This window comes from Neolamprologus brichardi, chromosome 22 (assembly GCF_056152115.1).
Source record: "Neolamprologus brichardi isolate AB-2024 chromosome 22, ASM5615211v1, whole genome shotgun sequence".
Classification (NCBI taxonomy): Eukaryota; Metazoa; Chordata; class Actinopteri; order Cichliformes; family Cichlidae; genus Neolamprologus; species Neolamprologus brichardi.
Genome location: NC_142124.1, coordinates 25619369 through 25644333, shown reverse-complemented (window position 1 = coordinate 25644333; position 24965 = coordinate 25619369). Strand labels below are relative to the sequence as shown.

The window sequence follows — 24965 nt, the reverse complement described above, 5'->3', positions numbered from 1 at the left end:
ATAAGTCCATCCATCCATTCGCTTCCGCTTATCCTTTTCAGAGTCGCGGGGGGCGCTGGAGCCTATCCCAGCTGTCATGGGGCGAGAGGCGGGGTACACCCTGGACAGGTCGCCAGTCTGTCGCAGGGCCAACACACAGAGACAGACAACCATTCGCACGCACATTCATTTACACATTCCCACCTAGTGACAATTTGGATTAATCAATTAACCTATCCCCACAAGCTGCATGTCTTTGGATGGTGGGAGGAAGCCGGAGTACCCGGAGGGAACCCACGCAAACACGGGGAGAACATGCAAACTCCACACAGAAAGACCCCGGCCTGATGTTGGAATTGAACTCAGGACCTTCTTGCTGTGCGGCAACAGTGCTAACCACCGTGCCACCGTGCTGCCTATCTATAAGTCTTGATTCTATAATGTAGTGACTGAAGAAAACCACTGGCATTTAGACTGATTCCCTATAAGCCTCATTGTGGACTTCTAGAAGAACCAAAACAGGAGGACAGTTGTTGATTTGCAATATCAGGTATATATCTGTAGCTTTCCCCCTGTGTTTCTCTGTTACCTCCACCTGCATCTCATTCTCACTCTGTTTGTCACTCCCAAGGTATGTAAACTCTAGTCCTCTGTTCCACTTTGTAAACTCATCCGTTGTATATTCCTTACTCAGGGCCCTATTCCAAGAATTAGGTTTAACTAACAGCTCCAAGCTTGATGACCCCAAATGAGGAGAACTTTGAATTTTCTGTTCCTGAAAGAGAGTTAAGCTTAGTGGAGTACATGCTGTGAGCCCTGTACTAGTGATTTCAACATGCCCAGGGTATGTTTCTTTATCTGGATTCACTTAACATAACACTGGTGTTTATTAGGATAAGTGGTCACACAAAGCTGGTGACCAGCTCACTATGTTAACCCAGGGTTCCCCCTATGCTTAGCTATCCCAGACTGTGTGAATGGCATCGCTCTAAAAGCTCTACAGCTGTGGAAAACCTACCACAAAGCCTCTACAACAGTTGTCCACATCCAAACTCATGACTTAAAATATCATTAATCAGAGACCCTCAAAAAAGACTCGTGGGCCTTCTATGGCCACTTGAAAGCAGCGTATCATGTTTGCTGACACCCTCCTATTAGTGTTGTGAAGTTTAGCTGTCTGTGTGAGTCTCACATCTGGCTTCTGCAGGAATAATGACATCCCCTTTGTGGACAACTTGACATCATTCCTCAACCTACGTGAACCTTTTAAAGCAAAATGATCTTCACCCAAATGACGGGGATTCAAGTATTTTGACCACAAATATTGATCTTAGCCTTCACTTGTGATTTCTACAGCATGACGATGGAAAACTCCTGCTAACCCCTGCTCCATTACAGGTACAGTTATTTTCTTACCATTAATATTAGATAGATTTTCACAAGATAAATTGCACATCTGCTGTTCTACCACTACAACACCAAGTTTTTAGGTCTCAAGGTCAGCCACTTCAGCTTCACCAATGCCTGTGATTATAAGGCACAGATGGAAAAACCCACATTGACCATATTTCTACAGCCAGGTTTAATAATCTTACTGTACCATGCAAGTGTCAGCCACAGAAGCTCGTCTCTCCTGCAGTTATCGGTTATTGTAAAAGTAGATATTTTAACTAGTAAATCATTTGTTTATAACGGGTTTGTGGCCTGCAGTATCTGTTTCAGTTGGTTTAAACCAGGGCACTGCTGGTTTCAGGGAATTTTAGTCACCCAACTACAAATTCTTGAATTCTTGATTCTGAGACTGTCAGGCAAACTAATGCTCTTGTAAACTAAGAGCATTAGTTTACAAGGATAATTTAAACTGTATTTAATTTTACTCATGATTCATTTCACACTTGCCGAGTCACTGCTTTTCAAAATTCAGTGTGAATATCCACTTTGCCTTATTGTTATCTACCAAACTCTTAAATCTGGTAATATTTCTGAATGAATTCTCTAATCTGCTTTCATCTGACTAATTTACACATTGATGATCCCTGTAACTGCACTGCCAGAGATTTTCTTAATATTTCAAAGTCATTTAACTTAGCACATCAGTTAAATGACTAATAAGGACATAATGGTGGACGTACACTGGATCTGGTCTTTACTCTCATTATATCAATAAACTCCCTGAAAGTGTCTGAATCATTGTCTGATCACAAATGTAGAATTTCTGACACTTTTACAGTCAGTCTTGTCTTCCCAGAACATTTTGCCAGTTTGATTAACAATAATATGCACAATCCAAGGTTCTTGTTCAACACAATGACACATTTTTATATTTTCTATCTATGAAAAGAAATTCTGAACGTTTTTGTTACCAAGATTAACTGTAGCAAGTCACAGTTTAGTTCTGTTTTTGTGCAACCTGCCCAACAGTTACCCACTACCCACTTCTGTTTTTCAGGTTTTATCTGATTTTCACAACAGATCTCATTGATATAGTCACACACATGCACACTTCTTCCTGCCCAGCTGACATTATCCCTCCTAAATTGATTAAAGAGGTTTTACCTGTCATCTCCGCTTGACTTCTCTCTATTATAAACAATTCCCTTTTATCTGGCTGCAATCCAGACTACGTTAACCCTGCCAGTGTCATCCCTCTGCTTAAAAAAACCTTCATAGACTCCACTAATTTACAGATTTACAGTCCTATTTCCAAACTGCCATGTTTTTCAAATATGTTTGTGAAAGTTGAGGCTCATCAGCTTCTTCAGCTGGTTCAGGGAAACAACATTCATTTCATTGATAGCACTGAAACAGCATTACTGAAAATGAATCACATTCTTATCTGCACCTCTCATACAAAGTATCTGAGGTAACATAACTCAGATATAGACTTAGCTTATGCACAAATTGAATATATAGCATCCACAATTACAATGTACGTGACCACTTTTAAGATCACATACTAAAGAATATAAAAATTGCTTCAAAGGTTGCTGCAGCTGCTTTTTAAAAACATTTCGACCCTTTTACAAGAGCGCGCCGAGGTCTGAGGGATCTTCCAGGAACTGTGGAGCTTTTTTGTGGATAACTGATTGATCAGTAGGCGGTGATTTCATACCCACTGATCTCTTACCTCAAAATTAACCTGCTCCAAAGCAGGTTTGGTGTGGAGCGTAAGTTACCATGGTAATGCAACCTGGTAAGAAGTGAGCCACCCTGTAATACTGACCCAGAAATAAACCTGAACTTACCTGGATTAAAAAAAGTGAGTATATCCATGCCCTGTGTGCGGGATTTTTGTCATGATGGAACAGGATGTTACAGAACAGCTTGGCACTGACTATCAGATATAAGCCTTTGGATGTTGAACAAAACTAACTGTAGTGGTATACTGGATTCCTGTCATCAGTAATGGCTCTCGACACAAAGGTGGTTGTTAGAGATTCTTGAAAACGTCAACATGGTCCCTCCAACCCACATAGCAAAATTGTTATGGCTCAGATCTGGCCAACACAATGTGCTTACACATGGCCCACATACCGCAAAGAATGACGGCCCTTTGGTGGTCCAGATCTGGTTTGCCAGAGTTGGCCCACACATGGGCCAGCACAAGGCCAGTTGCAGACACACTGACGGCCCTGTGCTGGCCCAGAACAGTTTCAGCTCTGGCCCCAAATGTCAGCCTAATGTGTACCACACATATAATAACAACATGTGCTGGAACAAAATAGTGCAAAAGTAACATGACAAATCTCCCCTGAAACAGTGAATGGACTGATTCTAATGTAGTGCTTTTCTACTCTCCCGGATTACTCACAGTGCTCTATACTACATGCCACATTCACCCAATCACACACTTTCTCTAAACTGAGCGCTTCCTAACTACATTCACATTCAGTCACACTCTTGACATGCAGATAGGAGGAGTCAGGGATCGAACTAGCTAACCTTCCAATCAGTAGGTGACCTGCTCTACTTCCTGAGCTACATCCACCCAGTGGTAAACATGACTAAACCTTCACAAGGTTTTGGATAAAGTGTACACTCACAAACCTGACAAACCTGCATTTGAAACGTTGGCTACCATAGCAGTAAAGTATTGCAACATGATATTTGGATCTTCTAACTAAAACAGGAAAATAGGAACATAAATAGTGCCATCATTGCCAGACCTGGCCCACATCTGGTTGACACACACCCTGCCATGACACCAGTTAGTCAGAAGTGCCAGCTTGGGCAGGCCTGTTTTCTATGAGCCTGGGCCACATAAACCAAAGCACAATCGGGCCAGATGTGGCATGCCATCACATAGACAGTGCCATCTATGCCAGGCCTGGCCCATATCTGGATGACATACCACTTACCATGCCAGAAGTCAGCCAGCAGTGCCGGCTTGACACCAGATCCGGGCCAGACCTGTCTGCTATGTGGGAATAGTGCATGTAATGCAAGTCCTAACATCAACTTATGGAATGTGGCTCCCATTGTTGTGCATGTTTGCTCATGTAAAGCAGGAACAATATCAGAACTCCTATAATTGTTAGAACAGCAGAAATGTGCTACTCAAACTAAATATTAATATACTGACTTTATAGCAGTTTCCCAGGTAAGAAGCTAAAATTGGTCTAAAATGTTAAGATTCTTTTTTTCCCAAGCTGAGTTGCAAAACTGTTGCAAACACAGTTTGCTGGTTCCACGTTATTGATTTTTCATAGCTAGACTTAGTTTTCTTAGTATAATCTGTCTCCTGATTCACCATACTCCTTCAAATATCACCGAGTAGGCCTGGGAATCACTGTGATGTTTATTGTTATGGTGGTTCCACCTACCCGAGTTATATTCTGAACCCGGAAAAGACGGATTATAACATCATCGTCAGCTGTCCTGGACAGAAGCTCCACGGTCATGGGTCCAAACTGCTGCAGCCCAGGTTCAGGCCAGTACTGCAGACAAGGCTGAGACGAGAGAGGAGGCAAGAAGAGAAGGGAGCAGGTCATTAGCCCACACTTGCTTGAGGCAGTGCAAATAATTATGTCAGCACCCAGTGATGGTGAAGCCAGTAACAAGACACCTGAGTATTGACAGGAGAGACAATTAGCCTAAATGACAATGATTATCTACAAATGGCAACTGTGAATTAAATGAGCAAAAAAACAAACCACTCGTCAGCGGGAACAATCCTTCACATAAGCAGCGGTCACCTAGCTTGAATTATTCATGAGTCCCAATCATTACCATTAGTACATTATAAATTAATGGAGTAAGAGACCTTGGCTGTGCCCGGGAGAGATAAACAGGAAGTTAGCTGAGAGGTTGGACGCTCACAAAAGACAAGGTCTCCTATCACTGCCACTTCAAAAGCGCATCCCCTGGCCAAGTGGGAGTGGAGGGGGGGCACACACAGGGGAGCAAGCGCTGTCATATGGACGTATTCTGCAGTGACTTTGGGGTTGAGCAGATCCTTAGAGTAGGAAGTGATAACGGCATTTCACACTGACAGAAGGGTATTAACCGGTGACATTGGGCAGGAGGGGCGATAAATATTTATACATCCAGGCAGGAGACAGGCAGCTCCAAGTTAAGAGGACAAATTGAGTGAGTGTGTGTTGGAGGGTCAAACTGTTAATCCACTGGTAGTGAGACAAGGAGGAAGACGAAGAAGAAGAAGAGAGTGACAGAGAAAAAAGGACAGGTTGCAGCTGACAGGCATAGTGGAAATGGTGAGCAGGAACAAGACATGACACGGTGACAGAGGAGCGATAGCGAGACAGCAGAACAAACCCACGCATGAGCAAACATGGGCCCAAACGATAAGAACGTGTTCTTGCAGTGACGGGCTGTGCAAATGAATTGGATGGCATGAACAGAGGATTGAAGCTTTGTGCAGATGACCTCTCCAAACTGTGTGTGACTCACATTCATATCTTCTTTTAAAGGAAACGAGGATAAGAATGACATGTTGACGCTGTTAGTGTCCATGCACTATATTAAAAAGAAAGCCTTTTAAGCAGTAATCTTTGTTTTGCTAAGATTTTTAAATACAGGCTTCCCAGCTGTGACTACAAGTAGTGCTGGAGCCTGTTTTATGGATACATGTTCTTTTTATTTATTAGCTGACAATATAAGGAGTGTCAGCATAGCAAATGACAAACACTCTATTTCTGTGATTTCAGTTTTAGCAGTGCTCATTTTTAAACAGTAAAAAAAATCATTATATTTGTATATCGATATAAGCAATCATCGAGTTTTAGTTTGTGATGTCATTAACAAATGGAATTGATAGAGCTGATTGCAGCATTCCTGTTTATTGTATTTATCTGAATGCTACTCAGATAGAATATTTTGTCTTTCTTTTGACTAGTGACTTTATTGTTTTTTTTATCTATTTATTCATTTTATTTCAAAGTGACATATTATGCCATTAAACGAATGAGCTATGGCCAGCAGTTTTTCAGGTCCGCTCAGAAGGAAATACAAAAGAGCAGGAAAAACTAAAAGGTCCTGAAAGAGGTCTGAAAAGGGGCACTTTTCATGCTCCCCTGATGCTACACTCCGAATTTCCTCCGCAAATCATAATATTGGTGCTCTGGGACTGATTTAACTGCAAAATGACACAGGCAGCAGGCAACCTCGCTTTCACTGGAAAACAAAAATCTGGCAACCAGTTGAGTCAAGTCTGCTGCTGCAAAGAGACGTGTTGCAGATGAGTTGTACTCATCAGTGCAGATGAACTCAGAATGACTGCAGTCTGTCTGCATTTCTAAACTAGATGATAATTATTTGCAAACCTGCTTGAGAGTAATTTCAGTCAGTCAAGTTGGATTCTTTAGAGTCAGATGGCCTCCCACCAGGCCACCAGCCTTACAATCGAAAATGGTCGCCCAGAGTTTGAGCAGGCAAAATGCTCCATATCTGGACACTGCAACTACTTGCAATTGGTCTCCGACAGCAAAGAAATTCAGTGTAACAACCAATTGTTTCTAGATGCAAGAAGGTTAACATCCTATTTTTTTCTAGTGATACTGAGCCATTGATCAAACAGTTTTTTCCTCAGCTTGTCTTATATTGCATTGGGGGGAACCTGCTCTTAACCTCCTAGGACCTGGCGTCCACATATGTGGACATCCCATTTTGGGTTGTCTAGACCAAAATACTAAATTTTGCTCTACAAGGGCCTGATATCCACTTACAAGGACATTATGCTGCCAATGTTCTATCAAAATTTAAAATGAATGTTCTTATATGTGGATCTAATTTTTCTCAAAAACAAAAATCAGGTAAAAGAAAATAATCAGGTAATTCTTTGTTTTTACATTCATCAGGTCCCAACCAGCCCAAATAGCAAAGAAAAATTTAAAATGCATGCCATGAAAGGGTTTGGGTCTTAGGACGTTAAGACTGGAAACCTTTTGAGGAACTTTGATCAATTCATCCACTTTGTTATCTAATTCAGGGTCACAGGGGGCTGGAGCCTATCCTTGTTGTCGTATGCTGAACCTAATATAGGCACAGCACAGAGCAGAAAATTCTGGCATACTACTTCAAAGGCCACCTTAAAAGTTTCTAAACCCCACGAGCACTAATTTCTTTGTAGGGTAAAATGATCTCTTCAAAAGCTCCCAGCGGAAAGAACCTGGATGTGCTGCTCCAATCTCCAGGACACCTCGGGTTGTTTTAGCTCTACACGTAGCTTTTTATTCATGGTGTGATCAGCTTTAAATACAATTGATGACATTACAGTGACATGAAAGAGTTTAAAAAAATTATACGGCAGCCTTGGCCTCACTAAAAAGCCCAATCCAATAAAATTGGGAATGACAGTTTGCATGCACTGGCTGGACGCTGATATGCTTGAATTTTGACAAGAGTGTCTGTTAGAATTATTTATCAAAGCAAAAATGCTTTTCACAACCCAAATTAAGTTCATCCACTGATTTTTTTTCTGAATGATGTAAATGTTTTATGTTTTGATGCATCTTTTAAAAATTTCGTTTGGAAAACAAGGTGGCCAAGGTCCTCGAATTGCAGTATCCGAAATAGAAATGTTTCTCTCTTATATATAACAGCAAAAGTGCTCCTCATCTCTGCTGCTTGATTTCTGAGGTTGGAGGAAATGCTCCTTGCAAGCAGACTTAAAAGGGAGCTTGACAGCACTTTAGTTTACGTCGCTTTTTTCTGTTCTTTTTCTCTGCTCTTCAACTTAGTGCTTGCCTTGCAGTGCTTGGAAGTGGTAGAAAATTGGTCCTGGCATTCTTCTGACCCTGCATCTTCTTTAGATAATAAATACATTTCACAGGGTAAAAGCTGCACTGGTGGCAGCAGTTAAACCTGACTGTGCTGAATAACAGAAAACAAAAGATAAATTATATAGATAAGCATAAAGCATAAAGCCAAATGCCTCTGTTTTTGGACATAAAAGGGTTTTTTTTGTATTCAGGTAAAAAGAAAATTCAGTATTGGAGTAATATGTATATTTGAGAGTATGCAACTGTATGGATTAATCAAAATCCTGCTGTACTGCAGATGTTCTCAGACAGTGAGACTTAATCGCTGATGTAAGCTGATGAGTTAGATATTAGAACTTAAGCTAATAATAAAATTACTTCCCCTTCCATAATATGTGTGAACGGTTCAGTCTCAGTCTCTTTTCTCTTACCCAGGCTGAGTTGGACTGGTTGAGCTGATTGAGCATCACCACAGAGGTGCAGCCGTAGTCATACACGAGCCTCCAGAAGTCGGTGGTTGTGCCGGGCAGTGGGTGTGGCGTCACCACAAAGGCAGCAGGCCGGAGGAAGCTGTCTGCGAGCGCTGCATTGATGTAGTTGCTGCTCTCTCCCTCTGTGGTCACGAGAAAGGCCAGCGAGCGGTCCGGGGGCAGCACATCCATGCTGCGGTTCTTCTCACGGTTTCGGGGCATCAGGGAGATGCTGCACTCCTCCACATCCAGGTGAGGAGTCACAGAGTTCAGAGTCTGAGGAGGAGGAGGACCGGGGAAGGTAAAGGAGAAAGGAGTGTGCAGAGAAGATAATTAGAAAGACGGGCGTGTGTTTGAGAATGTTTCCACATTCTAGATTGGGAGATAAAATGAAACACTAAGAATAAAGATTGTGATAAGAGGAGACAGACGCAGCGAAACAGAAATGGGATCAAAGAGGGATTGACAGAGGCAATGAAAATGTTCTCGGCTCAAGCAGCCTCACTGTCAATACCTGACAAGCATACCTATCTTAGAAAACTTTAAAACACATTCATTATCAGTTTAAACCCCCACAGGGTTTAATAGATAAAAACACATTTATTGCAATCTAATACACTACAAAAAGCACATTATCAAGGAATTGGAAATTGAAAGGGAGCGATTATCTAAGCTGCCAGATAGCATTGTGAATGATGCCCCATTGGTTTAGATAAAATGAACAGAACTTGTAACCATAATATTGCATTTGGGGAACAAGTTGCCGTTATGAGCGGGGAGCCGCTACACAAAGGTCACCGATCAATAACACATGTATAAAGAAAAGCAACAATACTACATAAAGAACAAATACACAATGTGGATTTCAATCTCTAACGTAAAGCTTCTAGTGATGACTGAGTGATTTCGCACATCAACATGACGTCCAGATGAACAGAACTGACTTTCTGGGATTCCCTCACCTGGACGATCGAGGATGCATACGAGCTGTTTGTTCGACTGATACAAAAATCAAGTGTTTTCTGTTTGGGAATGTGGTAGTGAGTGTTCAGACACCTTCCATTGGAGTTTGTGATATTTTTAACTTTTAATAAGTAATTTAAAGTGTGAAGATTCTCAGGCAAGTTCAGAGGTGTCTTTTTTTCCAACTTCTAAGTGGGTTTAAATCTTTATGGGTGTTTTGTTTTGTTTTTTTGCCTTTTGAATATTCATTTGTTGAACTGATTTAGGTGAGAAAAGGATCCAGAACACAGATTCAGCAAATATGTGCCTCTGTAGACAACAAAAAAGTAAAAAGTGCTGATTTGCTGTGATTCAGCTGATTTCACAACATGCATAACATGTAAATTTTTAACTCTACCCCAGTTTGAAATGGAAAAACGACGACAGTAATCACAATCCCCGACTTAAACTGTCATCGTCTCTCAGTATTACCTGAAACTCCTCCTTCAGCTGCGAACTGTTGCTCTGTGAGTCGACCTTTAGCATTTCTTTGTAAGTGAGAGCAAACTCAGTCACAGGGATGGCAGTCTCTCCACACAGACAAGCCTCCAGAATGGCATCGTGGATGAAAACATACTGTTCCTGAAACACACACAGAGGGTAACGCATTCCCACTTTTCCCAAGTCACATAAAACCCCTCCGTCTCACCAAAGAGCGCCCTCACTGTTAATTGCCCACTCGTCAAAAACAATGCTGAATTTAATTAATGCTGTTGACTAACAGTCAGAGCTGTTCAATACTCTTCACATTACCATGCCGACACTCGGGTATTGTTTCCAAGCAGAAAAAAGTGTCCATAAAATGGGGTAAAAAAAAGTCCAGCAAACACACATCAGAGGAGCTAAACACTGCCCACACACACCATTTAAAAAAAGTCACGAGCTGTGCAATTAACGAGGAAACTAGGAAATCTGTTTTGATGTTCAACAAAACAACAGATCAAAGAGCTGAGGATACATTCAGAATTACAGACATAAAACTGTCCCTCCTCCAACTTATTTATCATTTTTAATATGCTCTATAATTGTACTCATATTTAACTGGTAGACTAGCTGCAGCTAAGAGAAGAGATGAAATTAAAGGGAAATAAATACTATTGTTTGTGTATTTACTGTGCCGTCTCCTATTCCCGACTTATTAAGAAGAGAATGACGTTCCAACTTTTAATAGTTTTATTTATTGCGGTAATTAATGTCTTTCTCCCGCTTATGTATTTGAAGATTGTGAGTTCACTCTAAGCACACTTTGAATAAAAAAAACTGTGAGTTGTGAGTTTATTTATACAATTAAAGCAAGGATTTTAGGAAATGAATGAATGCTATTTGTCTTTAATAAAAGAAGTCTGACACTGGTCTTCTACAATAATGTAGCTGCGTCTTTGCTAATTCAACATAATTACATTTTTAAATATATATTCAGTGTAGAATCGTTTTTGCATGAAACAGTTACAGATAATATAATTAGTCAAAGACAATAAGTTGTACATTTACATAATTAAATAAATATATAAACAGATGGGTGTATGTGTATACATCATTTCCCTACATTTGGCTCCGTTGTCTCAAAAGTTGGACGGACAGTATTTTATAGAAATAAATCAGAGCTATAATATATATACAGCAATGCCTTGAAGGTGGCTTTTTACTTACTTTACTTCTTCATATTAACCGTCATTTACAAGTTTTCTTTCTTCTTTAAAAAACAAATTCTTCCCCATATTTTTATAAATGTCAGACAGCATGGTTAATCACTTAATTTGAGCTGTTGCAATGACTGAAAACACCTGAATTCAAAGATTAAGACCCATGACCCATCGCCCATTTTGTCAGTTTGGCCTCAATCAGCACTATTGTAGAAAAAAAAGGAAATGAAATGAAAAAACAATTTGTAATTTGTAAAGTTAGGCAGCTTTACAGTGTTCTATCAATAACTAATATTACATTTGAAACAAAAATGATTTATGTTCATGAACTAATTGTGGTAAATATTTACTACTTATAGGCGGTATTCATAATCATCACCGTTTAAGGTGACTTCTAACTGATAAAATTGGATTTTTCAACTCAGGCTACGTCCACACGTACATGTCCCTTTTCTGCATGCCAAAGCAGCAGGTGGCGCTATATTCCTAACCGTGCAGAAATGTTGGCCAATCAGAAGTCTAAAAGCCTCAGTGGGAAATAGCAAACAAAGATGGGGCATAGAAGCAGAACCGAGTCGTATGCGTGGAGGGACAGTAACTGTGTGTGTATATGTAAGCATTTAAACACTGCAGAGAGTACAAGTAACAGTAATAGTATTGTAGAAATTTATTTCACCGAAACAATAACGTGGCGCACAGTGTGACGTCAAAAAATGCGCACACCTTTGACGCTGCGTTTTCTCCGTTTTCTCCGTTTTTCTTGTCCACACGTAAATGCAAAAACAGAGTTTTCAAAAATATCCAGCCTGGCTGGAGTTTTTAAAAATCTCCGTTTTCAGTGACCGAAAACGCCGTTTACGTGTGGACGAAAGGTGCAAACGCATAGAAAAATCTGCATTTTCAAAAATACCGGGTACGTGTGGACATAGCCTCAGTTTGCTGTCTTAATATATGACATGCTACCACCAAACATTAAAAAATTTAATCCCAAAAGGTTGATTCTGTTCATCTGGATGTAACGTTTTCAGTGGGAGAAACGTTTCGTCACTCATCCAGGTGACTTCTTCAGTCTCAGCTGACTGCAGGTTTCCCCAACCTCATAAACAGTACATTTGCACAATGACTGAAACCAACCCACTGAAGGAACAATGGGCTGCGAGGTCTGATCATTAATATGCAAATCCCACTGAAAACGCCAGGTCCAGATGAACAGAATTAACCTTTTGGGATTTATATCTCAACTGTTACATCAAAGACTGTGTGTGAACACTTCTACCTTCACCTGAATGCTGTTTCGGAGTCTCACCTTTATTGAAAAGAATACAGTTCTGATGTAAATGGGTTAGGGTTAGGGTTAGGGGGGAAGGAAAAAATACAAAAGATGGAAAATATGGGCCACCAGCAGCCTCCTGCTGTTAAGGCTAAACCTGTGAGCTTCTGTTAAAGCCATCAGCATGGTATCTCTAACCACATTTCCACTCTCCCACTCACCTCAGTCTGGATCATGTTGATGCGACGTGAGCAGAGGGTCTTAACACAGTTGTAGATGTCCACCACTCCTTCACACTCAGCCATATCCAACATGACATCTAGAACGATGTAGCAGCCGGTCCTGCCTGCCCCCATGCTGTCACAGAGGAGAGGGGAGATGGATTAAAAGGCCTGAATATACCACTGAAAAGAAAAAAAACTCAATGGGGATCCTTTCATTAATAAATGAGATTCTTTAACTCGTGTACAAATGGAGCTTTTGTCCTGCAAATAAAGACAGTGGATACACTAACCTTCTATCTTCTATCATAGCTTGAAGTTTCTCTGTTCTGGCCTATGCTTTGCTTTAACACTGCTGTAAAGATGTTCAGATGTCTGTGAATGCTTCAGCTCTTTCTAGGTAAAGCTTAGTTACTTTAAAACTGTGCCTGTGGGATATCCTATACCGCTGGGATATCTTATACCCAAAGAAATATTTGTCTTCATATAGCCATTGCTCTTCCACTGAAAGGAAAAAATACTCTCAGCAGTGTGCCAGTGTTGTTAAAAAAGTATCACTTATGATAAAACGGAAAAGCATCACAGCTTAATCAGAATCTGAAATCCAAGAGAGGGTGTACACTGGCAGACTGAGCTAAAATAAAAACAAACACCAAGAACAGATCTCAGCATGTTGGTGATTATTACAAATCCAAAGTGACTCAGTGATATTTACCCCTGCTTATATTTCTCACAGTTGACCTACTATACAGTGCTGCCATTTTGACAGTTGAGTTTTTTGGACTGACTTGGTACCATATAATACACAGTATGATCAGTTTATAAAAGGCAGACAGCACAAAAATAAAACTAGCTGTTTTTCCATATTATTGAACTAATCACAAACTCTCTCTCTCCCACACACACACACACACACATACACACACACACACACACACACACACACACACACACACACACACACACACACACACACACACATACAAATGGCATTCCCATTTCTTGCTTTGTTCTCTCAGAAACGTACCTGGCTGGCAGTCCAGTAATACAAAAAACAATTGCAAAAATCATGATTTATGTCCCGGGGTGGCTGTAGCTCAGGAGGTATCTCATCTACTAAAAGGAAGGTTGGTGGTTTGACACCTTGCTCCTCCCAGTCTGTTCCCAATCCTTTGGAAATATACTAAACCCAATTTGCTCTCGGATGCATCCATATGTGTATATCTATATATATATATATATATATATATATATATATATATAGATATATCTATCTATCTATATATATATATATATATATATATATATTAGGGGTGCAACGATACTCGTATCGATATTGAACCGTTCGATACAGTGCTTTCGGTTCGGTACGCATATGTATCGAACAATACAACATTTTTAATTTATTTTATCAACTTTCCTTCTGACGGTGCTGTCTGTGTTGAGCGCTCAGTGGATCTGCGCTCGACAGTGCAGCCTAGGCGGAGTAGTCGAACACAGATTCACTGAGCACAGGGCAAGCTAGCTAGACAGAAGTTAAGCTAGTTGCAACATGGCAAATTGAACCTCCCCCACCCTCATTCAGATCTGGCGTCTGGAACTATTTTGGTCTTCATGTGACGTATGACCCTGAAGGTAAGCAGTCATGGACTAAAGTAAAACAGTATGTCAGATGTGCCAAGCAATGCTCAATTACATGAGTGGGAACTAGTGTGTTAGCGCAGTTAGCTCGTTAATGTGTTGACGCTGTCCAGCCCCACACACGGGGCAATCCGCGGTAGCTCGTTAACGGAGATTTGCCGTGTTGTGGCGTTAACCTCATTTCAGATTAAGGCTGACAGCACTAGTGGGAACACAACGAATATGACTGCACATTTACCCGATAGCATCCTAGTGCAAAGACAAGTGGAAGCAGACAAAAACAACAAGCACGCATACAAACTTTACCGAGTCATTTAGACAGCCGTTAGCACATGATTCTCCTTATGGGGACCTGATATGTTTAATATGCTGCTGAGAATATAGCCCAGAAGAAGCGTATAGTATAGCTTTTATTTTGGAAAGAGACATTTCTCTGTAATAAACTCTCTTTTCCAAAGATGAGTGATTCCTCAATCAGATACAGGGCTCGCAAAATCGCTAGCCCGACGTCCCGGGGCTAGCGATTTTTCCAGTCCGGCTGCCCTGCTCTGCTCGTCGGCCTATCGTAGGAAGGAAAAATATATGTCAATGCTTTTGCATTCTTTCGGAAATGTAGCTGGGTAATTATGTCATTGGCATCGGTGAGCTACTGTCAATATGCGACATGTTGAAATCGCGTTTGAATTTGCGCTTGTTTTTTGCTTTCACTTTGCAATCGCGCGAACTGTGTATAGAGAGCGACAGCACTGATTGGTGAGTGATGATAATTTGCGCACCAATTCCTCTGACATCATCTTATCAATCGTTAGCTTACTATGCAAACATGACAAGTGAAATCTCCCGCAGCAAGCTTAAACATGTGAGAGGTTGATCGCGCAGAGAATCGCTGAGCTTATGTGAGTGCGTGTGTAAAAGCAGCAGGATATATATTTTAGTTCTGCTGAGCCAAATAAGACAGGTCAGGGTGAAGACGTGACAGCCAAAGAAAAGCTTACCACAAAACGGAAAAGTTATGACAAATCAGACTATAAGGCAAAAAGAAAGTGCAGCTTTATGGTTTCATGGACAAAAGAATTTCTGTGGCTGCAATATGATGAGCTAAATAACTAGGGCTGCACATAAGTGGTCCGCGGGTGCGCATTCGCTGTCAAAATAAAAAACGCGCACAAGATAAGAAGTTGCAACGCGTGTTTGCATACATAAGATTTTCAGGAGGAGGACAGACATTTGTTTAGAACTCTTAAAGATGTCGAAGAAGCTCCTTTAAGCAATTACTTTGGTGTTCCTCCACCTCCAAAGAAATGTCAGGAGTCCGAACCACAAAAGAAGCGCGTATTCTCGGAAAAGTGGTTGCAGGAGGTGAGCTGGCTTCAAACAAATGATGAACGCACAGAGAGGCGTGAAAATTTAATAAATGACAAATTAATAAAAAGGCATCAACATTTTTTTGTGTATCGAAAAAATATCGAACCGTGACACCAAAGTATCGAACCGAACCGAACCGTGAATTTTGTGTATCGTTGCACCCCTAATATATATATATAATCACTTAAAGTGCTTGTATGAATGGGTGTGGATGAGTGAATCAGGCACTTTGACTTCTCAAGTAGAGTAGAAAAGAGCTATATAAGAACCTGTTTATTTAATAACCAGACACTAACAAAACAATAGACATACATTTCATTAAAATGTAGTTCCTGACAGTGGAATTTTCCATCAGTGACTTACTTGTCTGTCTGTATGGCTGTATGTTTTCCTCAGGACTGAACAAATAATACCACTTGTCATAAATCCATTCTCTAGCCCTGTTGGATTATTATTTTCTACAGCATCACATCACAAAGCGTTTAACTACAATACCGCTCACACATTTGTAAAAAGTAATTGTGAACAATAACTAAAAAGTAAAAATGTATTTCAATGAACTGAGACACAGGTTACCCAACTATCTGTTTATATTTAAAATATCTGTGCTCATTCCATGACTAAAGGTGTGGCTGTTTTCACATCAAGTGGGTGGCAAAACAGGAAGCTGTTGCATGGGGCTAGTGCAAACTGGGTTTTGGCATAAATGAAGTCCTGTCTGTACAGGGTGGGCCATTTATATGGATACACCGTAATAACATGGGAATGGTTGGTGATATTAAAGTCCTGTTTGTGGCACATTAGTATATGTGAGGGGGAAAACTCCTCAAGATGGGTGGTGACCATGGTGGCCATTTAGAAGTCGGCTATCTTGGATACAACTTTTGTTTTTTCAATAGGAAGAGGGCCATGTGACACATCAAACTTATTGGTAATGTCATAAGAAAAACAATGGTGTGCTTGGTTTCAACGTGACTTTATTCTTTCATGAGTTATTTACAAGTTTCTGACAACTTATAAAATGTGTTCAATGTGCTGCCCATTTTGTTGGATTGTCAATGCAACCCTCTTCTCCCACTCTTCACACACTGATAGCAACACCGCAGGAGAAATGCCAGCACAGGCATCCAGTATCCGTAGTTTCAGGTGCTGCACATCTCGTATCTTCACACCATCGACAATTGCCTTCAGATGACCCCAAAGATAAAAGTCTAAGGGGGTCAGATTGGGAGACCTTGGGGGCCATTCAACTGGCCCACGACGACCAATCCACTTTCCAGGAAACTGTTCATCTAGAAATGCTCGGACCTGGTACCCATAATGTGGTGGTGCACCATCTTGCTGGAAAACCTTAGGGAACGTGCCAGCTTCAGTGCAAAAAGAGTGAAACACATCATCATGTAGCAATTTCAAATATCCAGTGGCCTTGAGGTTTCCGTTGATGAAGAATGGACCCACTATCGTTGTACCCCATATACCACACCAAACCATCACTTTTGTTGTTCCAACAGTCTTGGAGGGATCCATCCAATGTGGGTTAGTGTCAGACCAATAGCGGTGGTTTTGTTTGTTAACTTCACCATTTACATAAACGTTTGCCTCATCACTGAACAAAATCTTCTGCGTGAACTGAGGGTCCTGTTCCCATTTTTGTTTTGCCCATTCTGCAAATTCTGTGCACCGATCTGGGTCATCCTCGTTGAGATGCTGCAGTAGCTGGAGTTTGTAAGGGTGCCATTTGTGAGTAGCTAATATCCGCCAAAGGGATGTTCGATTAATGCCACTCTCCAGTGACATGCGGCGAGTGCTACGCTGTGGGCTCTTGCTGAATGAAGCTAGGACCGCCACTGATGTTTCTTCATTAGTTACAGTTTTTTTGCGTCCACATTTTGGCAAATCCAACACTGAAGCAGTTTCACGAAACTTAGCAAGCAGTTTGCTAACTGTAGCATGGGAGATGGGTGGTCTCGTAGGGTGTCTTGCATTGAAATCTGCTGCAATGACCTGGTTACTGCATTCACCAGATATCAACATAATTTCGATCCGCTCCTCACGTGTTAACCTCTTTGACATGCCAATGTGAACGAAGAGAAGCTTGTAAATAACTCATGAAAAAATAAAGTTACGTTGAAACCAAGCACACCATTGTGTTTCTTGTGACATTATCAATAAGTTTGATGTGTCACGTGGCCCTCTTCCTATTGAAAAATCAAAAGTTGTATCCAAGATGGCCGACTTCTAAATGGCCACCATGGTCATCACCCATCTTCAGGAGTTTGCCCCCTCACATATACTAATGTGCCACAAACAGGACTTTAATATCACCAAACATTCCCATTTTATTACGGTGTATCCATACAAATGGCCCACCCTGTATTTACAAAAAGAGTGCAATGAAAAGTTTGTGTGCAGTGGAAACTCAGAGATTTCTGTGACTGACCCTGTTGCGTCGACATTTCTCTGAGTTCCTGAAGGTGCAAAATATAGTGTGAATTTTTATTGTATAATTAATATTTAAAACCACCTTATCACCCAAATATGGTCACTTGAGGTTAAAGAAGAACTAAGATGTGATGGCCAAAACTGTTAGGATGCCTGGGTCATTGACCCAGGGTTTTGAGTTTATATATTATTTATCATTTCTATTCTTTGGTTTCTTTGTTAGAGTTATGTCTTATGGTTTGTCTCTGTGTAATCCTTAGTTGCTTTCTCCCCGGTCTGCTATATCCCCGTGTCCAGTCAGTGTCTGTCTGCCCTGGTCCCACGTCTCTGTTCCCTCTGTTGCAGTGCGTGCGTGTGAGTCTGTGTCTTTAGTTCAGTCTGTGTCATGTTTCCTGTTTTATTTTGAAGGTCCTTGTCTGATGTTAATGTATCTGGTTTTGCTTCCCCTTGTCTCGTTAGGCCTAATTTGCCCCAGCTGTGTTTCCCTCCTGTTACCCATTCCCTGATTGCTCCCTCTGTGTATTTAAGCCCTGTGTTTCTCTGTGTCCGTGTCGCGATCTGCCCTCATCTTGCTGTGTGGGCTGTCTGTCTGTGTAAGTTTATTTTGGATACTCAGTTTTGTTACTTTTTTGAGTTACTTTCTATCTCCGGAGTCTGCACTTTGGGTCCACCATTCCTGCCTGCACACAGCGCAACCTGACAAAAACACTGACATTAGGCTTTAAAACATTCATTCATTTCATTTGTGTTTCTCATTAGTTTTTCTGTTGTGAGTGATTACATACGGCAGCTACTTGTGTACACACACTGGATTTTTGCATTCAGACTTGTTTGTTGTAAAGCCGTTTGTTACTCAAACTGGCATTTAATTGATTCATATGACATTTTTTTGACTTTCATCCAGCATCTTAAGCACTTTAGGGATCCCAGGTGTTGAAATAAAATAAATTTCATTGGAGCAGAGCAAGTCATGCTCCATGTTAAAGTGAAGGCTGTAGGAACAGTTATCCTGCACATCATTGTATGTTATGACAAAGAGGTAGAGACAGAATGAAATAAAGGCATTTTCAAACTTGGTTTCGCTGTGAAGTATTGGCACAGGTTTGCTGCTGTCAAGTTCTCTAATGGATTTAATAAGCTGACAGGGTGTTACCATAGTTACCAAATGATTTGCACAAACAGAAACTATGTTACTTATACAGATGGCTTATTATAAGATGCACCAGAGTTGTCTGTGAAGGTTCTCAGTCATCCAGGTCATCGTAGTCAAAGGAGCTTGGAAAGAAAAGCGTCTGGATTTCTTTATGTTGTTCAAGCAACCTAAAGAAATCCAGATGCTTTTCTTTCCAAGCTCCTTAGAATGCACCAGAGTTCAATTCACAGCTTTCACAGCAGCCCTGACAAACTGTTGGCAGTGTTACATTAGCAATTTCTCTACAGTAGAAGTAAGTTAATCGTGATTGTAGCATGAGAACTTGTTCTATATTTCTTTCTATATTTTCTATGTTAAAAAAAATGCCCAAATGGATCAAAAAGAAATCTGTGAGCAAAAGCTTCTGCTGCAGGTCTAATAACAATTATTAGTTGCCAGAAAGCTTAAACAAAATTCTTCCCTGAAAAGCCAGATGCTGTCCTTGTCCTTTGTGAAAAATCCTACCACCTGCGTCTTTGTGAATGTTTTCTTGGTATGTGTGAAGCATTTTATTTTATCAACACTTTTGTGCTCTCCACAACACAAACACAGCACAGAGAAGCTGACAGTTATTTTGAGAAATGCAGAAAAACACAAACTGAAGCTTAAAAAAAACCCAGTGCAATCTAAGCGCACTGGAACATGTTGAACATGGCGTATTTATAGGAGGGAGTATTTACAGCCACCATATCTGTTACGCAATTTGCTTATTATCGGGACAGAAGGGATGTTACCTGCAGTGGACCACCACAGGTCCAGCATCAGGAGGAGTCGAGGCCTTGACCCGGCGCAGGAAAGCCAACAGGCCCGTAGCGTGGTACGGCACGCCGTGCTCAGGCCAAGAGGTGAAGTGGAACTGGCACACTTCATGTTTGGCAGGGTAACCTCTCTAAAACAAACAATGAGTCAGGTGTAATGTGAAGTGATACGAAGTGAAATGGCTGAAATAAAAAAGACATGAGAGCTGAGCTGCTGGGTACAAATGACGCACACCGGCCACACTCACAGGTTTGATATAAAAATAATGCAAGAGTATGACTCACCCTCTCCATGGCAAAGGTGCGCACAGTGTACTCTGCAAGTGTTTCAGTCTTCAGCAGTGTTATCTTGATGTCACCGTAGAGCTCTGTGTCATCGGGCCAATACTTACAGCACTTCATCTGAACAAAGAAAGTTCAGTTACAGGTTAAATATAGTTAATGTATGGCTGAATTAATATAACCAGGTATTAATTCAGCTCAGTTCAGTTATAATCACCTCACAGTGCTTTATATCATAGGGTAAGGAAGCTACAGTGACAGTGAAAATCTTAACAATCAGACGACCTCCTCTATGAATGAACACTTGGCAAAAGTGGGAAGAAAAACCTCCCTTCTAACAGGAAGAAACCTCCAGCAGAATCAGGAAAAAGAGGGGCGGCCATCTGCTGTGACCGATGGGGGTGATGGCCTCTACATCATCAATGTGATTTTATTTCTTAAAAAAACACTAAATAAATAGCACAATGTATTTTGAATTGTACAAAAATGCTGGACGTAGAACAAGTTCTTAAAATAAAAATCACATTTATATTTCTTAATTTTTTTAATTGACAGAAGGTTTCATAAAATTAATTTAAAATTGATTAATTATTTCACAGTTCAGGCTTTTATTATTTTTTTTGTCCCTGTTAATATGTGACCCTGGCCGACACTTGCTTCGACGTGTGGTTGGAAAGTTATTTGAATTTCACAAAAAGAGATGCCGTTCCATTTGTATGCTTTATGTTTAATTTATGCTTCTGAAAGGGAAACAACTGGTAAACTGTAACTTCTATTCTAAAAGCCTGCTTGAAATTTATTGCAGTTTAAAATTAGTGAGAAGAAATCTGTGGAGAAGATTGTGAGGTGCAGGCCTTTCATTTATTTTCATGATTTAAAGCATTCTTTCCAGTAATCTGTCTATTACAGTCTATTGAAATGTACACAATACTAAACACAGCTATTTAACTAACAAACTTGCTAGCTAATTTAGGATCCAGAGACTGTAAAGTTAAGAAAAAATGAAAACTTAAATACGATCACTAACCTGAGCTGACACAAGATGTTTGTTTATTATGTACTGAAGTAAAACATTACACTAAAGCAATGTCAATCTAAATGTTCTTTTTAACTAAGCATAGTAAGATTTGCTACAGACTCAATCATATTTAGGGTGAAATACATATTAATATAAAATAGGTCAGTTACACACAAAATATTTAACAACCGCAAACAGTCAATTACTTTACTGGTTAAGATATTTCTTAGGTTTCAATAGAGCAACCCAAGAAACTACTTAGAAAACTACCTAAAAGCTCAGTCACACGAGAGTAAAAATGGGATGGCAACCTCCCTGCAATTAGGGACAAATTGCTGCCCAGAAATTGCATTGATTTTTTTCACATTCAGCAAACAATTGCAAGTAATTTCTGTGACCAAACGGTTGCCCAAAGCCTGAGCATGCGGCACCCTCAACGTCTGGGTAACCACTTTCGATCGCAAGGTGAGTGACAGTGCTACTTGCAGTGCTACTTGGACTGCCTTCTAATTTATAAAATCAGACAAACCAGTCTGAGCCAGTCTCTGCTGATGACTGCAACTCTCTTTAAAATTGGGGACTCAACTTAACTGGTTGCCAGCTGTTTGTAATCTATGTAAAGGCAAAGTTGTGGAGCACCTGTCTGCACTTATGCCATTTTGCAGTTGTCCTGCAGCAAGTGCGTCATTCTTTGTGGAAGAGTTTCTGAAGTTCTCTCTCAACTCTATGAGGTTCTGAATGTGTACAGTTAATGTGAATTTCTGTGTAGATTGCAACATGTTTGCAACAGATGCCAAATTATTACAGTTCACTGTTGTATTACAACAAACCAAATTGCATGCAATCAGCAATTTGTTCTCATTCAACTGCAAACCGACATGTCCTCATGCACCAAAGCTGCTCTGAAGATGTAGATCATGTGCCCGAGGAACCGTTTCAAAGGCAAAGAGATCACTGCAAACATTTTGCAGTAAGTTTGGTTGTGTTGTGGGTTGTTTTTGCTGGTGTGACTGTAGTATAACAGTTTGTGGTATCCCAACAGTATGACCTTTTCTGTTCACTACTAATAATGCTTCCCTAACTGAGGTATCTTTCCTAGTTATGATATTTTAGAAATTGTACAGTTGCTTTTGTACACATTTTGAGTACAAACTGTAGCTTTCTGCATTCAGCAGATAGGAAGAGTATAAGAGTCTACTGTATTCCGGTACTTCACCATAGGCCTTCATCAACATCAAAGCTCTGACCTTGGACCACAGCCACCAAAGTAAAAGGTGATCACTCATGATGAGACAGCTGCTGCCATTTCCTCCCACAAAAACAGAGTGGAGCAGCTCTTCTAATATATAACCCTTGATAAAGGGAACTTCAGAATCCATCTCTCCATTCATCTTCACAGGCGGCTAAAGAGGTCACACGACAAAGGCGAGGGAAACCTACCCTGCCCACCTCCACCAGCTTGGTGATCATGACAATGCTGAAGCAGTTCTCCTGCCAAACCATCCGCCAGAAATCGTAGATCATCTCTTGCTTGGGGCCTGTGGAGGAGGAGATACACAACAGAGTTACAGGTGGAAGAGTGGAAACAGGGAGGAAGAGGAAGTGGAGTTACAGAAGGAGAGAGGACGATATGGGAGGAAGAGAGATGATAATAAGTCAGAGAAAATAGCAGCAATAACCATCAATGTACAGGCAGCGTGTAATCCATGCCAGGGAATAGAGTAACAATGTGTCATTCATGAACTATTGCCCGCTCTCTGTTCTAATACTACGGAGAAATGTCATTTCAATACACCCACAAATCCTCCGCCATTGTGCAAATAAGCTTCTGTGTTGCCTTTCCCAGGCACCAGTGGCTGACACAAATCACAGCTTCCAGGAGAAGATGACACTTTCATTGATTTCATTACACTGTTGTGTTAATAATATCACAAGGTCCTCCTTCATACTGACTCCTCTGCCAAACACACTACATGTATTTCAGCGAACGAAGTATCGATTCATTTCAGCCCACACAGTTTGTCTAACAGAAATATCATCTTCTTTCATGTAACTGCTCTAAATGTCTTTGTATGCAAAAACATTCACATAGTAATTTTTCCTGTGTAAATCTGGGCCCAAGATCACAACTGAGCCTCACAGACAATTAAATCATCAGGCTGATGATATTTGACATTTTCTATACTAAACAATGAAGAGTCACTACTACTAAGCCATGACTGCATAATCAGCATTCTTACACATCTTTGTCCTCTTTGCATGGAGCTTCACTGCTGTCCAGAAAATGTTACAAAACATGAGTGGGCCACACTTTGGCAGCGGTTAACAAAAAAACCACAAAGTACACACTGCTTGAAATTCTCTTTAAAGCAGCAAATAATTTTTTTTTAAAAGCTACTGGAAATACCCTTAAATGCAATGATTTCCTTGATAAAGTACATATTATTCAAATCTTGAGATCTATGTAGGAAAGAACAAGCACACACGAGGTGAAAAAAAATCCTCTCACAGCTGGGACTAACACAAAAACTTCCACTGAGGCACATATGATAATGGACTTCAAGACTGTGTGTGATGCTCTTAACTTTGTACTGCCCACTTTCTGCCGTGGCCAAACAAATTTCCCACGTGTGGGACTAACAAAGGTTTACCTTATATTATTTTATCTTCTCTAATATCTTATCTTATCTGTTGTCCGTGCAAACTCACTGGCCACAGCTCACCAGTGTTTGTCTCAGCAGATTCACAGATTTACTCGGAAATAGAAATATAGATGCACTGTACGTGCGGGTGGTCAGAAATTAACTTTCTGCAATGGTCATATTGATTAAGCCTCCAAATCCTTTTAATAAAGTCCTGCAAACTAATTCAAATATTCCCCTTTGACTGTGATCTCCAAACGTAGATATGTCAGGTAGTTTCATGCCCTGACATTGAGATTAAAAAGAGCAGCCTGACTGTTTAAAGTCAACTGTGTGAGAAAAAAACAGTGTGTGATGTGAAAAAACATTGATCACTTAATCGCTTGCTTAGAATGCAATGTTCTGGTTGGAAGCCTTGGGTCCTGGTATTCCTGCAAGCATAATTCCATACAACCCTCCCACCCGAGCTCCACCTCCTGGATCAATGACATGTCGGCAGCAGAACCCTCCCAGCAGAGCAATGTGCCCCCCACATAGTGGAGAAACTGCTGAGGTAGAGTTCAAGGAACACAGTGAAGTTTTTCCCACAAACTTCAAGAAGTCCAGTGACCCTTAAAGTTTATATCTGAAAGAGCTGAAACAATGAATGCTTGTACACACTGGCTACCAAAAAGGCACTTCAAAAGTCCGTCCTGCCAAAGGAGAGAGAGGGCAGAGAGCTTCAGGTGTTTTTCTTTTTTTTTTAATAACTCTAATTTGTGTAAAAATTAAATGAGAAAGGCAACACAGGGTTTCTGAGGCTTTGCGTTTCAACAGATAAA

General features: G+C 40.6%; 1 protein-coding gene across 6 annotated transcripts in view; it reads right to left on the bottom strand.

Moving 5' to 3' along the window:
* The window catches only part of LOC102794632 (receptor-type tyrosine-protein phosphatase U-like), a 257206-nt gene that overhangs the window by 5883 nt on the left and 226358 nt on the right, over positions 1 to 24965 (bottom strand). For all 6 annotated transcript variants that reach the window (XM_087835513.1, XM_087835515.1, XM_087835514.1 and 3 more), the window contains 7 exons: positions 22943 to 23040; positions 20488 to 20604; positions 20179 to 20333; positions 12805 to 12940; positions 10103 to 10252; positions 8630 to 8944; positions 4803 to 4928 (listed from right to left, as the gene is read on the bottom strand). In XM_087835513.1, coding sequence (XP_087691639.1) covers positions 4803 to 4928; positions 8630 to 8944; positions 10103 to 10252; positions 12805 to 12940; positions 20179 to 20333; positions 20488 to 20604; positions 22943 to 23040 — 1097 coding nt within the window. The remainder of the gene's footprint in view (positions 1 to 4802; positions 4929 to 8629; positions 8945 to 10102; positions 10253 to 12804; positions 12941 to 20178; positions 20334 to 20487; positions 20605 to 22942; positions 23041 to 24965) is intronic.